The following is a 19,982-nucleotide window of genomic DNA, read 5'->3' on the forward strand; positions in this document are numbered from 1 at the left end:
GCATCAGTGCCCATCAGTGCTTTCTAACCAGTGCCCATCAGCGTGGTCTCACCAGTGCCCACCAGTGCAGCTTATGAGTGCCCATCAGTGAGGTCTCACCAGTGCAGCTTATGAGTGCCCATCAGTGCGGTCTCACCAGTGCCCATCAGTGCAGCTTATCAGTGCCCATCAGTGCAGCGCATCAGTGCCCATCAGTGCTTTCTAACCAGTGCCCATCAGTGTGGTCTCACCAGTGCCCACCAGTGCAGCTTATCAGTGCCCATCAGTGCGGTCTCACCAGTGCAGCTTATCAGTGCCCACCAGTGCGGTCTCACCAGTGCAGCTTATCAGTGCCCACCAGTGCAGTCTCACCAGTGCAGCTTATCAGTGCCCACCAGTGCAGTCTCACCAGTGCAGCTTATCAGTGTCCACCATTGCAGCTTATCAGTGCGGTCTCACCAGTACCCACCAGTGAGGCTTATCAGTGCGGTCTCACCAGTGCCCATCAGTTCAGCTTATCAGTGCGGTCTCACCAGTGCAGCTTATCAGTGCCCACCATTGCAGCTTATCAGTGCGGTCTCACCAGTACCCACCAGTGCAGCTTATCAGTGCGGTCTCACCAGTGCCCACCAGTGCAGCTTATCAGTTGCCATCTGTGCGGTCTCACCAGTGCAGCTTATCAGTGCCCAAAAGTGCTGTCTCACCAGTACCTACCAGTGCAGCTTATCAGTGCCCATCAGTGCAGCTTATCAGTGTGGTCTCACCAGTGCAGCTTATCAGTGCCCATCAGTGCGGTCTCACCAGTACAGCTTATCAGTGCCCATCATTGCACCTTATTAGTGCAGCTTATCAGTGCGGTCCCACCAGTGCAGCTTATCAGTGTGGTCTTACCAGTGCAGCTTATCAGTGCCCACCTGTGCAGCTTATTAGTGCAGCCTCACCAGTGCAGCTTATTAGTGCAGCCTCACCAGTGCCCACCAGTGCAGCTCATCAGTGCGGTCTCACCAGTGCAGCGCATCAGTGTCCATCAGTGCGGCGTCACCAGTGCCCATCAGTGCGGCGTCACCAGTGCAGCTCATCAGTGCGGTCTCACCAGTGCAGCTCATCAGTGCCCACCAGTGCAGCTTGGGGATCGATGACAGAAATCATCTGCAGGACAGAGCAGAGATCTTGGGCTGACAGGTGTTGTATGTGAAAACACCAATCGCTATAACTTCCCGCCTCCTGGACCGGCATTGTGATAGACAGCGCAGAGCGCACTGCTCCAATGCAGTTAAGGGAGGTGGGAAGTTACAGCGATCAGTGTTATCACATACAACACCTGTCAGCCCGAGATCTCTGCTCTGTCCTGTGGATGATTTCTGTCATAGATCCCCGTTTTGCGGTGGGTGGGAGACGGGGGGATGGGGGCGGTGCTGGCAGGGAGGAGGAAGGAGGGGGAGGAGGACACCACCTCCATGGGTGGAACAGACTGGGGGCTGCGAGTCCCCTCCACCCTCTACAGCGAGCAGGGTGAAAATACAAGTCCCTGCTCGCTTTTAGAGAACTACAGGTGGGAAGTGACAAGACCGCTGGCTAAGGATACAGGAGGAATAGCAGCCAGCGGTCTTACAAAACAGGATATCACAGGGCAATAGCGGTTTTTCAGCAAGCTCAGCAGGCTATTGCAGAGTAACTACAGAGCTCAGAAGAAGATGGATGGCATAGTTGGTAAAGGTAGGAGATCAGCAACGAGGACATGGGGAAAAAAAATTCCTGGGGTTTACCTTTAATGACTTAGAGAGGATCTGCAAAGAGGAGTGGGACAAAATCCCTCCTGAAATGTGTGCAAACCTGGTGGCCAACTACAAGAAACGTCGGACCTCTGTGATTGCCAACAAGGGTTTTGCCACCAAGTATTAAGTCATGTTTTGCAAAGGGGTCAAATACTTATTTCACTCATTAAAATGCAAATCAATTTATAACATTTTTGAAATGCGTTTTTCTGGATTGTTTTGTTATTTTGTCTCACTGTAAAAATAAACCTACTATTAAAATTATAGAATGATAATTTCTTTGTCAGGGGGCAAATGTACAAAATCAGCAGGGGATCAAATGCTTTTTTCCCTCCACTGTATGGGAGCTGTTTTGCTATCCAAAAGGATTTGTATTTCTGTCCATTCAGGCCGCCACACAGCACAGACGTATCTGGCAGGAGACCTTGTCCCTCTTCCAGCCTGTGATCTGACACTGAGCCTAGGTTCACACTGTAAACCACAGGTGAATCGCACTGCATTCCTGTGCAAATCACATGCACTTCTGATTGGTTTTGAATGGCTCAAATCGCACTGCATCAAAAAGGTGCAAGCAGCTTTTTTTATTCGCACTGGAACGGATCGTATAGGTGTTTATACTCATGTGATTCTGTTCAGGCAAACGCACTGCATTTGCAACTTGCTTTTGGGGTGTCGATAACTTTCCACTGACACCCCGCAGCAGATTGCAGAGCACAGTGCGATTGCTATGCCGTGCAAAAAACACACAGGAATCGCTGCGTTTCCTGCACCACATCAGTGTGAACCAGGGCTCAAAAGAGAAGCAGAAGACTAACGAGCTCATCTCTCTGTCACACAGTTCTCTCCTCCTATTAGCATGCTCTTTGTTAGCACATGAGCACTGCAGCACAACCTACTCACACCATTTGCTTCTTCATCTTCTAGTCTGAGCCCTGCTGTACAGGGACTGCAAGAGGCTGATACCAAGTCAAATTCAAGTACTTACACTGTTTGCATTATAAAAAATACATTTTATTATCGAATACAGAGCTGTGATAATTTGTGCCTTTTACATCTGTCTGGAGTTGAGTTTTAAATTGGTAGCTTATGATGATAAATTGTGCCCTTCCAGATTAACAATGCACTATCGAAGTCCCTAAAAATAAACTATACCTAAAAAAGCTTCTATTATCCATTTTCTCTATTTCATTTTCAAACCTGCATTGGAAAACGATGGGTCAATTTCAGTGGTTTCCTTTATTATTTTACCAACTGATACGGATGACAAACCTGCCCTTACATCCAATTCTAAGGCATGTTTTGCAAGCTGCAAACTTACCAAGACGATTCTCCAATCTAGTGACAGCCCAAGTATCCTGAAGTGACCTCCTTGTTAATAAATAATGTTCCTCTGAATCCTGTAAATTATGTACTTACTACTCAAACTGAGGTCACCTCCTGGCCTACATGCGCACCGATCCATCTACTGCCTACCACTGAGCAGTCCGCGCCCAACTATGCTGTCAAATTTGTTTTTCGTTTAAAGTGGATGTAAACCTCAGATATGAAATATGAAAAAAGCATATCCCCCTATAGTGTGTACTTGTCTCAATTAAGAGCACTTAGGCCTCATGTACACTGCTGCTGGTAAATGGATGTTCAGAGGCAGTTGGCTGCTTTTTTCAGCTGCCCCTGAACTCATCCAAAGTTATCTTATTAATACATGTACACATGTTCATTTAACCACTTGAGGTCCGGGCCATAGCCGAATGACAGCCACAGCGCGGGCCTCAATTTCCGGGAGGGCGCGCGGTGTGTGCGCTGTGATTACCGAGTCACAGAGACTCGGATGATCACAGATCCGAGTAAGGGGCCAGTCCCGGCCCCTTACCATGTGATCAGCTGTCAGCCAATGACAGCTGATCACATGATGTAAACAAAAGCTCGGTGATCGTTTTTTTTTCCTCCTCACGCTAACAGCGTGAGGAGGAAAAAAAAAGGCCGATCACAGGCTTATGTCAAAGGGACATCGGTCGCGAAGAGGAAGGAGGCACATATACCTCACCTGTGTCTGCAAGTGCCACCTGCCATTGCCACGTGCCAGTGCCCAGCAGTGCCACCTATCAATGCCCACCAGTGGTGCCAATCAGTGCCACCTAGCAGTGCTGCCATCAGTTTAAGCAATCAGTGCCCATCACTGCCACCCATCAGTGCACATCACTGCCACCTATCGGTGCACAACACTGCCACCTATCGGTGCACATCAGTGCCGCCTCATCAGCGTGCATCAAAGAAAAATTACCTGTTTTATATTTTATAACAAAATATAAAAAAAATATAATTTTTTTTTTTTTATTATTCTTTCTTTTTCATTTTTTTTTTTTAACAAAAACTAAAAAACCACAGAGGTGATCAAATACCATCAAAAGAAAGCTCTATTTGTGGGGGAAAAAAATGATAAAAATTTCATTTGGGTACAGTGTAGCATGACCGCGCAATTGTCATTCAAAGTGCGACAGCGCTAAAAGCTGAAAATTGGTCTGGACAGGAGGGGGGTTTGAGTGCCCAGTAAGCAAGTGGTTAATGTCGTTTTTAGGCAGTTGAGTTTAGAGGCCTTTTTTTGGAAAGCAAAAAAAATGAGTTCAGATGCTGAGTTTAGAGGCATTTCCAGCACTAAGCACGTCTAAACGCCACGTATAGTTTACAGGCATTTTTCATTTTTTGTAAAAGTGAAATGCAGCGCTAAAAATGATAACCAATGGTAAAAGGCACATCAGACATGGTGACCATTACCAATATATACATAGCTGAAACACATGAAGCATAATACCAAAAAATTGAATATTAGACGGGATATAGTAAAGTCCCAATGTATGGCTATGAATCTGATACAAGAGAGTCCCAAACATAGGCTAAATACGAATGTTGGACTGATGTAGAAATCTTCTCTTGTAGATCATGAGTTGTACGATCATGGGAAGTGAATAGATGGTATACGCTTACCAGCAGGAGTGGATTCGGATGCCGGTGACACCGAATCAAATAGGCTCGGAGATCCTTAATGGACGATGGTTGGACGATGGTTGGACGATGGTTGGTCCTGGAAATCCCGGATCTCAAGGGGGATCTATCCTCTATGGTCCACGTCACGACTGTCCGTTCAGAAGCCCGAGGGGGAATTCTCCGCCACATGGACAGGGGCATCCGTTGAAGTCCATGTGGACGAAACACGTCGGCTGAGCCTTACTCTTTCCTACACTTGATTTTATTGTTTTACACGTGATCACGTTTTTGTATCTTTTGTTGATTATTGGTTATATCCAATAAAATACGTCATTTGATCTGCACCATTGGCGTCCTATATATCTTCTTGGGAACCATCCATGCTCTGGAGACTTGTTCGTGGCGGAGAATTCCCCCTCGGGCTTCTGAACGGACAGTCGTGACGTGGACCATAGAGGATAGATCCCCCTCGAGATCCAGGATTTCCAGGACCAACCATCGTCCATTAATAATCTCAGAGCCTGTTTGATTCTGTGTCACCGGCATCCGAATCCACTCCTGCTGGTAAGCGTATTCCATCTATTCACTTCCCATGATTGTACAACTCATGATATACAAGAGAAGATTTCTACATCAGTCCAACATTCGTATTTAGCCTATGTTTGGGACTCTCAGATTCATAGCCATACATTGGGACTTTACTATATCCCGTCTAATATTCAATTTTTTGGTATTATGCTTCATGTGTTTCAGCTATGTATATATTGGTAATGGTCACCATGTCTGATGTGCCTTTTACCATTGGTTATTTTTAGCGCTGCATTTCACTTTTAATTCTGTTTACAATATTGGTCATATTTTATGTAGCTGCTTTTCAAATTGGGTTAGCGCAGTGTTATTTATATTTTTCATTTTTTGCTATTTTGAAAAAAAATAAAATAAATAATTTTCAAATGCTTCTAAACGCAAACGCAGCTAAACGCAGCATGTAAACGTGGCAGAACGGACGTTTTAAATGTGGGTTACTATCTGTCAAGTTAAATCGTTCGGGAGAGGTTGTAAAGACGTCCCGTGTACATTAAGCCTAATGGGGCGTACACACGGGCAGACTTTCCGACCGACTTTTGACAGACTTCCAACTGACTTTTTTTTACGAACGGACTTGCCTACACATGACCAGACTACCGACGGACTTGCCTACACACGACCGGACTTTCCGGCAGACTATGTCCGCCGGTCTTCCCGGAGTTACGACGGACTTTCCGAATGAACGGACTTGCCCACGCACGAACATTTTGAACGTGACTCGAATATGACGGGACTAGAAAAGGAAGTCAATCTCGCCACTTTTAATAGGCGAGATTGACACCTTGCGAGCCCTGTCGCGGGGCATACCAGGCCCTTAGGTCTGGTATGGATTTTAAGGGGCACCCCCTACACCGAAAAAACGGAGTGGGGGTCCCCCCCAAAATCCATACCAGACCCTTATCCGAGCACGCAGCCCAGCCGGTCAGGAAAGGGGGTGGGGACGCGTGAAGTCGGAAGAAGACCCCCGGAGCTGTCCAATAAATTACTTTAAAAAACCTGTGTAGTGTTTTTTTATTGACACTTTTTTCCTAGGTGAATGGAACATAGGGTGGGGGCCTGGGATCTGGGGGCCCCCTTATTAAAGGGGGCTCCCGGATTCCGATAAGCCCCCCCGCAGACCCCGACAACCAACGGCCAGGGTGGTCGGGAAGAGGCCCTTGTCCTCATCAACATGGGGACAAGGTGCTTTGGGGTGGGGGGGTGCAGGGCCCCCATGTTGAGGGCATGCGGCCTGGTATGGTTCAGGGGTCCGCTTGCTCGTCCCCACCCCCTTTCCTGACCGGCAGGGCTGCGTGCTCGGATAAGGGTCTGGTATAGATTTTGGGGGGACCCCACGCCGTTTTTTCACCGTAGGGGGTTCCCCTTAAAACCCATACCAGACCTAAGGGACATTGTCGCCTCGCACTCACCGCAATAGGAAGATTTTTTTTTTCCTATTGCAGCGGGCGCGAGATGTAGTACCCTGCGTCATATCTGGTCCATCGGGCCAGCATACAGAAGAACGGGCTTTCTGTTAGGAACTGAGTCCAGCGGAGTTACGACATAAAGATTTGAAGCAGGTTTCAAATCTAAAGTCTGTCAGATTTCCGACCGAAACGGTCCGTCGGAAGTCCGATGCAGCCCACACACAGTCGGATTGTCCACCGGATTCGGTCTGTCGGACCAGTCCGGCCGAAAAGTCCGCTCGTGTGTACGCTGCATAAGTGTCACTTTTGTCTGCTGCTTTGTTCCTCTGCTATCACCATGAATCACTTCTGATAAGTTTTCCTGACACCAAGAGAAAAAAAAAGTGACAGGGGAGGGATCTCCAGCTGACAGCCTCAGCTCTGTTCCTGTATGTGTGTCCCTTCCCTCCAATCAGCTGTCAGAGCTCTCCTAACTGAGCTCTGCAGAGTGTAACTTCAGCTCCCCATCCCCCTTTTTTCTGAACTCTCAAACTAGCACTAAAATGCAGCACTTTGAACAGATGTAGAGAAGAATGAGCTGCAGATAGACAGGTACAACTTATGTGGGAGGATTTGTTTAATCTCTGTGTCACCTGAGGCCAGTCAGTTTACTGGGTATATGTAAGGGTTTACAACCACTTTAACGTTACCACACTGTATTGGTCGATGAAAACACAAAACAATTACTGAGATTGTAATGGAACTTACATAGGCCAAACTTATATAGATATGTAACACTAAGCACAATACTTGCAAGCACAAACAGAACAACCCAAATGTACTCCTTTAAAGTTAGTTTTTGTTTTGTTTTTGTGAACCTTATTTTACATTATTTTAGGTTCATCAACTGATGGAATATACCCTCTTCACATTATTTCAGAACTGTTACAAACATTAAATTACCAATTGCACCCATGACATCCAATTTGGAAAGCATGCTGGGGTAATGTGAAGACCCAGCATTATCTTCATTCTTGAAGACGCGTACCAACCCAGATAGGTCCTCATGCATTAAAAGGAAACCGTGACTTTGGGTTCTTTTAATATAACCTCCTGCCAATACCTAAGCTGTGCTCCCAAGCCACTAATTTAATCTGCCAAAGCCTCTGAAAATACTCAGTATTTCTGACTGTTGGGGAGAATCAGACCTAATTCCCTTCCTCCAGGGATGCTGTTCTTGGGCTTAAAGTGGATGTAATGTAATGTAAACCCGAATTTTTTTTTTTTATGTCATAATGTAGAGTATAAGATTTCCTATCATTTGAGCCCAGTCTTGCCACAAAGAGTTAATCCAGCTCTGAGCAATCCTCTTTTATTGTTCAGTGAGATAAATCTTGACAAACAGAGAAAAACTTTGTCAAATCCTCTCTCTTGCTGTCAGTGACAGGTGATTTACATATGTCGTGCACTAGCCGAAGAGACATGCATTATTTTCTTATCTCATGCACATCCATACACACCTCTCCCCACCCCTCTCTCAGCATCTCAGAGCTGTGCTAGCTATACCGAAAACTCCTCTCCACTACAGCCTATGTGGCACATGTGCAGGAGTCACGGGGGGCCATGAGCGTGCTCTGATTCTGTCAAGAACACGCTCTGTGTCCCCTGTGCGCGCACTTCTAGTATAACAAGCGCAAGGTTCGTAGTTGCGCCGCTGCCAGCACAAGGGGAGTGTAGAGGTTGGTCAGGAGCATAGTGACGGCTCCACCCACCAAGCGCCACAGCATAGACCCGCCCATGGATTCTGGAGTTTTGCGGGGCTCAGTGTAGGAAAGGGGGTGAGTTGTGGAAGGTAGGATCATAATTAGAAGTTATATACAGATACATACTTTATTATCCTGGCAACAGTTTATATTCATGTCTGGTGGGCTTACATCCACTTTAAGCAGCCAATTGGGAGTAGGAGGTCAATACCATGTGTAAGCTCTGACACTGAGTTTACACAGGAATTAGACTTAGGGCTCCTGCAGCTGAATTGGACAGTGGGGCTGCTGGAATGGGTGGGGAAGGCCTATCAAGAGAACCTGTCACTGTCCCAAATGGACAAAGTGACAGATTCACTTTAAAATTGCTAGGAAAGGAAAGAAAAGGAGTCTCCTTCATGTGTGACTCCTTTAACATTTTGTATAATGTGATATTTCTGCTCTTCGGGTATATTTCAGAGCAGCATCTGATGAAAGAACCTGCAGAAAGATTATTCTTTTACATGAAACGTGCCCCAACAGCCATCAAGTGGTAAATATGAAGCATTATTTGCAAATATTTCTTATATACATTAAAGTGAAAATCATTTCTCAGACGAAAAACACAAAATATATATTTGAAAAAAATACATTTTCCAGTATTTTCTCAAGACTAAATGGAGTTTGTCTTGTTGGGACTGAATTGTGAAAACAAAACATCTATGCACAATCATAAAACTGTACTAAGAGAGAGGTGTATTTACTTTCATTTTAAATAGTTTGGTTGGCCCAAGCTGGCCCAAACTAACCATTTGGTAAATTAGGACGCATGCTCGTTGGCCGTGCTGTATAGACTGTATGTAATCTTAGCTACATACCGTATACGGCATTGTACTCTGGGTGTGAGACAAGACATTCCTGTCTCAAACCCAGAACCAAAATAGCGTCGGGCTAAGCGGCACTCCGCCTTTCATAGGCATATTGGTATTCTATCATTGAATACAAAGCTTCCTCTGATTGGCTGAGTCAGAGAATGTGACGTCATCAGACCGCCTCTTCAACTTCATTGATAGAAAACAAAGCTGCCTATGAATGGCTGAGTACCGCTCAGCCCACCGCAATTTTGTTGCGGGTGTGAGACAGGAAGGTCTTGTCTCACACCCAGATCTGTATAGTATATGTAGATGAGGCTACATGCAGTTTATACAGCCCGCCCAGCGGGTGCACATGATAATGTATCAAATCGTTTGTGAGGGCCAACGTGGCCCACACAAAATATTCAACATGAAAGTAAAGTTGGAGATAAACGTTAAGGTATTTCTCTTATAATGCTTTTAGCAGCTTGTAGAATGTGTCAGGTTACCAAGAGATTACACATAGGCCATGAGACCATTTCCTAGAGCAGCCAAAACATTGATCAGTCCAAAAGAATCCAGAAATGCTTCCAAGAAAGAAAATGAAAACTGGGGAAGAGAATATGCAACCTCTGAAGTGGGAGTGGTGACATTACAGAAGAAGAGAGGGAGAAAGAAAGCTTGGGAGAAAGAAAGCGAGGGAGAAAGAAAGCGAGGGAGAAAGAAAGCGAGGGAGAAAGAGCAAGAGAATAAGAATTGAAAGAGAACAAGAAAGCACAAGAGAGCACGGCACAAAAAAAAAAAAGAATTAGAAAGAAGAAACCAAACTAAGGCATTTTCATATTGTGCACTTTAAAAAACACAATATACATTTTTAAAATGTCATATTGCGTTTTTAAATGCTTTGTGTGAAAATTAAACAACGCATAGGCAGTTTACATGCATCTTCGCTGCACCCAATGGTGTTCTTAATAACCAGTGGATAGCTACACATACAATGCCCCCCCCCCCGTACTTCCATGGCGGCAACTCTCAGCTCAGTCTCCTCATGTGCAGGAGTTGGTCCCACCGGCGGAGCAGAACGTGGCCAGGCAGAGCAAGGCTCGGTAGGACAGCCAAGAACTCTCACCTCAGGCAGTTCTGCAAATGTGAAGGGAGGAGAGGGGGAACGTTCGAACTGACTCTACCACATGAAGAGACTGAGCAGAGAAGTGCTGGGGGTGACCACCATTGAGGAATGGGGGGCACTGCACGTGTAGCTATCCTCTGGTTGTTAAGGATGGGTCCTTAAAGTGGTTGTAAAGTTTGAAGGTTTTTTACCTTCATGCATTCTATGCACAAATACTCCCAATACTCACCTGAGCTCCCTCTCAATCCAGCAATGTGCACGGGAGACTCAGCTGTCCTGGGTCTCTCTCTCCTCATTGGCTGAGACTCATGAAAGTGCATTTTTGGTGCGTTTCCATTGACTTAAGGCTAGAATCAGTTTTTTTTAAAAGGAGTACGGTCCAGTTTTGTTCACCAGTTCAGGTTCGATTCAGATGTGAATTTTTACTTGAATTTGCACCTGAATCAGGCCTAAAATTGCACAGGACTCTAAAAATGGACCAGGAGCCGCCCCCCCGGACATGTGTGAACCACCACCATTGCAAGCCAGTCTGGTTCATGTTATGCGAATCGGATGCTGTTCAAAATGCTTGTGAACCAAGCCTAAAATGGAAGGTGCATTTTTGGTACACTTTTGAAAAAAAAAAAAACACAACACAGATGCAGCATGTAGGACTTTTTAGCGCAGTGCAGTGATGCATAACGTTACATAGGATTTAAAGGGGAATAATATTGGATGCACTTTTGTCGCTCTGGAAAGGTGTGAAAGGGCCCTAGAGGGCAAAAAAAAAACGCACAACAGTGGAGAGAGAAAGAGGCAAAAAATGATTGTATGGAGATAACAAAGTAATTGAGAGAGGGCAAACAAAGAATAGAGCGGACAAAAGAAGAAGAAAAAAAAAAAAAAAAGAGCTTGCAAAAGAGAGGGAAAGAAAGAAAAGACAAGAGAATAGAAAAAGAATAAATGGGAAGGACACTATGTGGAGAATTTACTAAAACTGGAGCACTCAGAATCTGGTATAGCTGTACATAGTAACCAATCAGCTTCTAACTTCAGCTTGTTCAATTAAGCTTTGACAATAAAACCTGGAAACTGATTGGTTACTATACACAGATGCACCAGATTCTGTATGCTCCAGTTTTAGTAAATCTCCCCCTGTGTAAAGAAGATAATCATTCTTTCTTGTTCACACTGTGTCTGCTAAGCTGTGTTTTTCTGCACGCAACTGCACATGTGAAAGGAGGTACATAGAAAACAACTATTTTCTATGTGCCCTGTTCAAACTACAGTCAACCCCCGCAAAGTCTTGTTTCAGAGTTCGCGGCCTCAGTCATTTGCGGATTATTTCCCAGCCTAGCATTTCCGCATGATAACTGCCGGTTCACACAGGGGTGACCTGTCAGGCGACTTGTCAGCCTGACAATTCGCGCTCTATGCAGTAAAATGGAACCGTTCTAATAGGAGCAACTCAAGTCGCTCCGACTTAGAAAAAGGTTCCTGTACTACTTGGGGGTGACTTCAGAGTGACTTGTATGACTTCGATACAGAAGTCATTTTGCAAGGCGGCTTCAGAGTCAGATGGGTGTCGGGCGACTTTGAAGCCGCCCCTGCGTTAACCATTTATAGGCATTTTTTTACCACATCCAAAATTTGCAGATTATCACAATTCGTGGGTGCTTAAAGAACGTAATCCCTGCAAATTCCTGGGGTTGACTGTATACATATGTGTTGATGTGCAGCTCAACATGAATTATGTTAAGAAGCCCTTACAGTGAAAAGAGGGCATGCTCACACACTTTAAACACTTTTCAAGAAAGCTGTATCCTATTCTGAGTGGATGTCTTTAACACTGCAGTTACTTCCCTGTGTAACACTGGTAAACAAGGACTCTTAGTAACCAACTCCCAACACCAATCTTCCCTCATAATATATTGTGATTCCTACACTACAGGGAGCTGGAAAACTGAGGAACCAACCTGATTCTCCTCCTGGACCACCCGATACTGTTCCTTCCACACTGAGATCTTGGACACCTCATCCTTGCGCAAGGCCCGCTCTTTTTTTAACTCTGGACTCCAAAAAGTCTTAATGCTGTTCATGGATGAGCTCAGCTTGCTCTCTTTCACCTCCACATCCTTTCGGAGAAGATCATTTTCCCTTAGGACCTCTTTTAGTTGGGTCTGAAGGTCCATAATGGTGTTGTCCCTGGCCTGGCGCAGAGAATGGGGAACAGTTGATGCCATGCTGACTGGTGGAATCTGGTGATCCCCAAACGCAATGGCATCACTGGATACTCCGCTGGTGGCAATGTTTGGGCTGCTTCCCATGGCTGTCATCCTCACCCCGTACGGCAGCCTCCCCCCAGACCGGCCCAGGGTCATGGTGCTCTTTGGGGTTTCTCCTCCCAAGTTTTCATGATCACTGAGATACATGGGAGTAGCAGTGGCATATGCCGCATTCAGAGACTGGATATTTTCCATGGACAAGGTTTTACTGCTGCCTCCACCAGGGACTCCACCAGAGCTGCCACCGGTACTGTTAGTACGGCGATGGCCCAGACGTGGCGAACGGGGGAGCCGCGGGGAACGTCCAGGGCTTTGGCTGCTTGACTCCAGCTTTCCAACGGAGCGAGAACTTCCATACATGGTTCTGAGATGTGACAGGAACAGTAAACTTCTGAAATTTGGGGGGAGCAATGGTCACCTTTTCAATTTTAGAGGGTTTTTTTTGGCAGTGTAAGATGATCAACAGTTCATGAACTTAGATGGATCTCCCATTTTTGAAAGACGCACCAATATTGTGACCTGCAGAGGAAATAAGAAGAACAGTTACACCTAAAAGAAGTGAACAACAAGGACTTTAAACCAAACACAACCAAGACCAAACTTTAGATTGACATGTCTCTCGAGGACTTTAGTTGAGATATGAAGTGCATGTCTGAGCAAATTTGGAAAAAAAAAATACTTTGAGTGCATCTCTGCAGTGTATGTGCATTTCTTAATGTTTTGTCTCTTTAAAAATACTGGCAGTACAGACAATTACCTAGTGATTCTGCCAGAATTTCGGTCAGCTCCTAACTCCCTGTAGTGAGCCGACAAGGCTGCCTCTGCTGCATTGAAATCACAAGCACATCTCCATGTTAAGGAGGTGACAAGTTGGGGCCGTAGTCCTGCCTGGAGATTTCAGTGTAGAAGGTGCAGCGTTGTCAACTCATCACAGGAAGTTGGGAGCTCACTTGATTTCTAGCAAATGAACAGGTATTTTTGTGTAGTTGCAGCATTTTTTAAAAAGACAAAACATGAAAAGACGTGCGCGTGTTAGAAAGATTTACTGAATATGTTCTTTTTTTTTTTTTTTTACTTTAAGTTCAAGTCAGCTGCAAGGTTGTAAGTCCAACATATGGCTCTTAATTTCTATTTCAGAGGCTTCCAGTTTTCAGAAATGTCAGTTGCTTCTAATACAGGGATTTTAGCTTAGGAAGTAAAATGATTGTGTTGCTCAAAGTCTTCTCAGCTGAGAAAGCATATTGTCAGCCCTTGTTAATCCAACAGAAAATTTACAGGATGCTGCAGTTACTATGGCAACCATCAACCGCTGAGCATTAACTCATTTAAAGGATGCTGAATTAAAGAGACGACACAATAGGGACGACCTAGGAGAACAAATAGTGCAAGTCAAAGTGAATCCCCCAAAGCAGCCAATTCGAATCCAAATTACATTTTTCCACTGCAGGTTAGAATTTTGCTTGCTGAGGGGTAACCCCTAGTCAACCCAATAAAGTCAAGATGTTATTCTGGAAATGTGTTGTTACAACCATAACAGTACAGTATAGGTATATGTATAGGCAAATGCCAAAGAACTGTGAAAAGGTTTCTAAACATTCTTATCAAGCTTAAAGTGTTACTAAACCCAGGATCCTGCATTCACTATATCTGGTCTCCCACAGTACAAAATGGAAATGCAATTATGTTGGTAAATATAAAATGTGAAATACATTTTCTCATCAGCAGTATATAGCAGTCTTGTGACTTCTAACAGTGCCTGGTTAAAGCTTGTAGGAGGAGTTTTCATACTGCACTGGCTGCCCTATCAGGATGCAGGACCCCTGACCCTCTGTCTGGACAGCGCTAATTGACCCTGTGCTGATCACATGCACTCTCCCAAGAAAAAAGAAAAAAAACTCTAGCAATACACGCCAAACTGAGCATGTGCAGCCTGACTCCAGTAACTCTGTCTTATCAGGACATGTTTTGGAGACAATGCAAGAAGAGGAGGATCTGTGCATACAGGATCAAACAGCCTTTTTACACAACGCAGAGGATTAGCCCCTTAAGTTCCACAGTGAGTATAACAAGCTTGCTTTACTGCATATACAGAACGATTTTACTGTTGTGGGTTTAGTAACACATTAAAATCAAAAGAAATAAATGCTTTTTGTTTTATTATGCAGAGTGGGAAATGGATAGACAGAGGGTTAGGTTTTGTTCTCCCCAGTGTTCTTATTGGAGAGGTGTCCCCCCACATCCTGTCATGACTGGAAGAGATAGAAAACAATTACACAGAAAAATAAATAAAAATCAGTAGCCAGGGGAGTGTTTAGAATTTCTGACAATGTTTGTGTTACTGTTGGTGCCTTCATGCATGAGCGTCTATCGCCACCCCCCACCACCATTCCTATATGGGTGTAATAGTTACAGGACGTGCGGTAAAGGGATTGATTTACTAAGAGCCCTTGCACACTGGGGCGGCGTCGGCGGTAAAACGACGCTATTATTAGCGGCGTTTTACCGTCGGTATGCGGCCGCTAGCGGGGGGGTTTTACCCCCCGCTAGCGGCCGAGAAAGGGTTAAATACCACCGCAAAGTGCCTCTGCAGAGGCGCTTTGCCGGCGGTATAGCCGCGCCGTCCCATTGATTTCAATGGGCAGGAGCGGTAAAGGAGCGGTATACACACCGCTCCTTCACCGCTCCGAAGATGCTGCTAGCAGGACTTTTTTTACCGTCCTGCCAGCGCATCGCTCCAGTGTGCAAGCCCTCGGGGCTTGCACACTGGAATGAAAGTAGCGGCACTTTCGGGGCGGTTTGCAGGTGCTATTATTAGCGCAATAGCACCTGCAAACTGCCCCAGTGTGCAAGGGCTCTAAAGGCAAAAAGGCTGTGCACTCTGCAAAGTGCAATTGTATTCTGTAAGAACAGTTTCTCCAGAGCTTAGTAAATGAGCAGACGCTCTGCTGACTTCCATCATCCAATCATGTGTAAGAAAAAAAATGCTGTTTTTTTTACTTGCATGTGATTGGGTTTTCTTTGCAAAGTGTAACTTTACCTCATTTACTAAGCTCTGGTGCAACAGCAGTCTATTTGCCTTTAGTAAATCAACCCCAAAGTCTCTCTAAAGGATTTTTATTTCTAACAGAAATTTTAACTCTTGCCATCCAAAAAAAAAAAAAAAATTGATTCACATTAGGCTCCGACGTTTAACTCCAGCCATCCTTTCAGTCTTGCACAGTTGCACATGCTCCTCTCTTATATTGAAATTACTTTCTTTTGAAACGTTTTGCACAGTTTGCCAGGCTCCTTCTCCTATATTTTCTTGCCCTGAATCCACTGCACACTGTAAGATTCCTACCGTGTGTATCAGAAGCTGCAGCAAGTCAGACGCAGACTCCCTCAGTTCCTGGCTGCAGAATCCAGCATTATCTAGTTCTTTCTTCCCTAGCGTGACTGTACTTGGCCCACCCATTTATTAGCTGGATTTTAGTACTTTCAATCATGAAGGTTCAGCATCATTTGTGGGTATTATGTAAAGAGGAACTGCAGTCTGCGAACATAATTTGTAATAAAACATCTTTGCCATTCTGAAGCTTCCCTGCAACCACTTTGCATATTATTTTATCTATACTGCGATTCTGTACTTGTCAAATATACTGCAGAAATCTCCCTCCACCAAGTCTGGCTGCAGCCATTTTAACTGTGGGCAGCTGAAGCTGCTGCCTGTTCACTTCCTGTTTTTGCAGACACACCTCCAGCTCTGCAGCTCTCATTGGCCCTCTTATGACTCATCCCCTCTCCCTTCCTGGCAAATGCTCACAAGAGTGAGAGAGAGCTGTGCATGATGTCATAAGCTTAGGTTAATGACCAGACAAGAAACAGGAAGTGGGCTGTATAAGGCATTTACTGGCACAAAAAATGTTTTACTATCCAAAGTTAAAACAAGGGCAGAAGATTTAATAGATGGAAAGATGAAAAAATGACTTGAGGAAGTCTAAAATGATCAGTTTCTCCTTTCCTACCAGAGAAGTGATCGTAGCTTTTCTGAAATTGCTTTGGTGCTGTTACCTTTTCGTACCTCTCAGCATTCTGAGATGAGAAAGAGAGACATCTTAACACAACCTGTGAAGGCAGAGGATACACCCCTGCCACCCCCAGTACACAGACCATAAAGAAATCATTTGCATACATGTGTTAAACCAAGCAGTGCTATTATCAAACTTTTTACCTTTATGGCCGATTCAAATTTTTAAACTTTGGGAACATGCACATTTTATTGTGCATTACCACAAACGCGGTACCATTATTTATTTTTTGTAATGGCACCCCCCAATGAACTACAGTAGCAGGTAACACACAAACTACAGAGAAACACAACACACATGCTATGCATGTGAATTGCCTAGAATGGCCTGAACCTCCAGGCTCCTCCTCTTCTTCGTGTGCCACCATAGGAAGCCTCTTCCTATATGTGCGCACAATCGCACATGAGGGCTTAATACCAAGTCAAGCTGTTTGCACCTATTCACAGACACAGAGCAGCTCAGTCCTGCCTCTGTTCCCTCCTTACAGGATTTAATTGACAGCAGTAGGAGCCAATGGCTCCGGTGGAAGGGAAACACTGTCACTGAGAAGTTTAAGCGTTTTGCAGGCCTTTGGCAGAGCGAATATGTGCCATAGATATGGAACACGGTCCTGGACCTGTATACACCTTGCAACTAATTACTTGCAATGCGTCAAGTGCTGAGGTGAGCACCCAAAGCAACATTACAAGTCATTCCCCATATTGTGGGGTCCGGGTACAGCTCAAGGTTTTATTGAGGTTGTACGGCTTCTACTGTTGCATTAGAAGACAGCGAAGAGCTGCTTGAAGAGGTGACTAAGGAACCCAAAGTAAAATACCCTGATTGGTGCTGTGTCGGTCACAACTTAAAAAAAATAAAAATTCAAAATACAGAATTGAAATAAATAATAGCAACAAAGTGTTTTAAAGCTTCATAAAAAAACTTCTTTTCAAAAGCAAACTTTTTTTTTTGCAACAAAATGATGTAAGTTGACTGGAGGAGGTTCTGCCAATCACAAGTTGTGTCACGCCCCTCCAGCCTGCATCTATTTTGTGTATGTGCAGGGACTATTTTGTGTATGTGCAGGGAAGTGAAGCCTCCATTGATTACCATCTTATATCCCCCCCAAATAGTTTTTAGCAATTGGAGGACATGGAAGAGGAAGGAGGGAGGGGAGTGTATACACCCACATGTGACTCTAAAGTCAAAAAGGCTGCACAGATCAGAGAAAAAAGAGGAAATGAACAGCTTAGGAGGGGACAGACACTGGAGCATGCTCAGTAGATGTCAACAGCTGGTATACACAATCTCAGGCTGCAGTGGGGACATAGAGAAGGAGGGAAGGACAGTGAATAACAGGACCAACAAGGATTTTTGTAGTCTACAAAAAACAATTGCTCTAGTGGATGAGTGAGTATTACCACAATGTAATATAGCATGTATTGACAGTTTATGATTATTTTGGTTTAATGGCACTTTAAGTTAGATATGGGAACACAGGTCAGTGCTGGCTGCTGACAATTTTTTATGCACACTGGTGGTATTATTATTAATTGAATTGCAGCGTGAGAGCATTCTGGGTTAAAATAATAAACTAGGTAAGCGTGATTTCTCCATAAGGAAGAAGACGTCCATCACATTAGGACACCAGCAAAAAAAACTGAGCACTCGCAGAGTGAGGTAGGGTTATGGGGGGGGGGGGTGCCTAGGAGGTGTGTCCTGAAAAGCTTTGTAAATATCCAGTCATCTGAAAGTATCAGCCTGTAACCCAGGGTGGTCTATGAATTTAAAAACTGTGTCCTGTGTTGTAATATTAGGATAACATTTTGTTGTAAAATGATCTGCTCTTGGTGTCTAATACTCTTGGTGTGCCATTTTCTTTATGGTTGGTTTCTTCCTGTATTTGTGCTAATCACTATAATGTACCATAAGCTGTAGATATAATAACTTTTAGCTGGGGTTCCTTGAGAGCTGGAAATTATTTTAAGGGTTTCTCTATGCTTAAAAGGTTTAAGGAAGGCTGTCTAATGCCCTGTACACGCGGTCGGATTTTCCGATGGAAAATGTGTGATAGGACCTTGTTGTCGGAAATTCTGACCGTGTGTAGGCTCCATCAGACATTTTCCATCGGATTTTCCGAAACACACAAAGTTTGAGAGCAGGATATAACATTTTCCGACAACAAAATCCGTTGTCGGAAATTCCGATCGTGTGTACACAAATCCGACGGACAAAGTGCCACGCATGCTCAGAATAAATAAAGAGATGAAAGCTATTGGCCACTTCCCCGTTTATAGTCCCGACGTACGTGTTTTACGTCACCGTGTTTAGAACGATCGGATTTTCCAACAACTTTGTGTGACCATGTGTATGCAAGACAAGTTTGAGCCAACATCCGTCGGAAAAAAATCCTAGGATTTCGTTGTCGGAATGTCCGAACAATTTCCGACCGTGTGTACGGGGCATTAGAGTTACACAAATCCACAGTTTAGTAAAATGTAGTATTTACTTACTTTGGGGTATGTGTGTGTGTTGGCAAGGTTGATTTGGGACTGCACCAATTCAAGTGAAGCATGACCGGTCCACTTTAAATAACAAACTCGCTGATACGCCACATTTCAGGAAGAGCTCTCCTAAGATGAAATGGTTTGACCACTTTTTTCATCCAGCTATTTCTGTCCTTTGCCCAGCTGAAGTCTCATTCTTGCACAAAATGGCCTACTTCTGAAAGCATGATGAAAACGGTGCAATCCCGTTGACTTATCAAAGTGGTTCAGAAGCAAATGATTTCGCTTTAGTAGAGCAGCATCGGTTTAACTCTTTATATCCTTTCTAAGGCATGCCTAAAAGAAAAAAAGAATACCCCATATCCCTTAAGGAGGAAATGAATTGTGGAAGCTGTATCCAAAAAGATGCAGGCAAAGGACTAGTCACCAGTATTGCCTGTGGTCTCCCAGCAGATGATCTTTTCCCCAGTGCGGACTTACCAAACCTTGTTTAGCACTATGTCCCTGTGTGGAGGTGGTCATTTTGTCAGAGGCAGGGTTTGGTTTGCTTCATATCAGAGACTCCAGCCAATAGAACAGTGAGCAGCACAATAGTGATGTCACCATATCGCACTCCAAATCTCTGAAGACTACCAGTCAGAGACATCACAGTCTTAGATCTCACACTGCAGATATACAGCTATAAGGCTATATGCACAGAAGTGCCTAGGCACCCTCACATACCAGCACTG

The 19,982-nt window shown here is 44.6% G+C and overlaps 1 protein-coding gene across 16 annotated transcripts in view; it reads right to left on the bottom strand.

Annotated features, from left to right (window-relative positions):
• ERC1 (ELKS/RAB6-interacting/CAST family member 1) overlaps positions 1-19,982 on the bottom strand; it is a 468,735-nt gene that overhangs the window by 401,795 nt on the left and 46,958 nt on the right. For all 16 annotated transcript variants that reach the window (XM_073621610.1, XM_073621608.1, XM_073621618.1 and 13 more), the window contains exon 2: positions 12,390-13,217. In XM_073621610.1, coding sequence (XP_073477711.1) covers positions 12,390-13,058 — 669 coding nt within the window. In that variant the 5' untranslated portion in view covers positions 13,059-13,217. The remainder of the gene's footprint in view (positions 1-12,389; positions 13,218-19,982) is intronic.

This window comes from Aquarana catesbeiana, linkage group LG03 (assembly GCF_042186555.1).
Source record: "Aquarana catesbeiana isolate 2022-GZ linkage group LG03, ASM4218655v1, whole genome shotgun sequence".
In the NCBI taxonomy this organism is placed as follows: domain Eukaryota; kingdom Metazoa; phylum Chordata; class Amphibia; order Anura; family Ranidae; genus Aquarana; species Aquarana catesbeiana.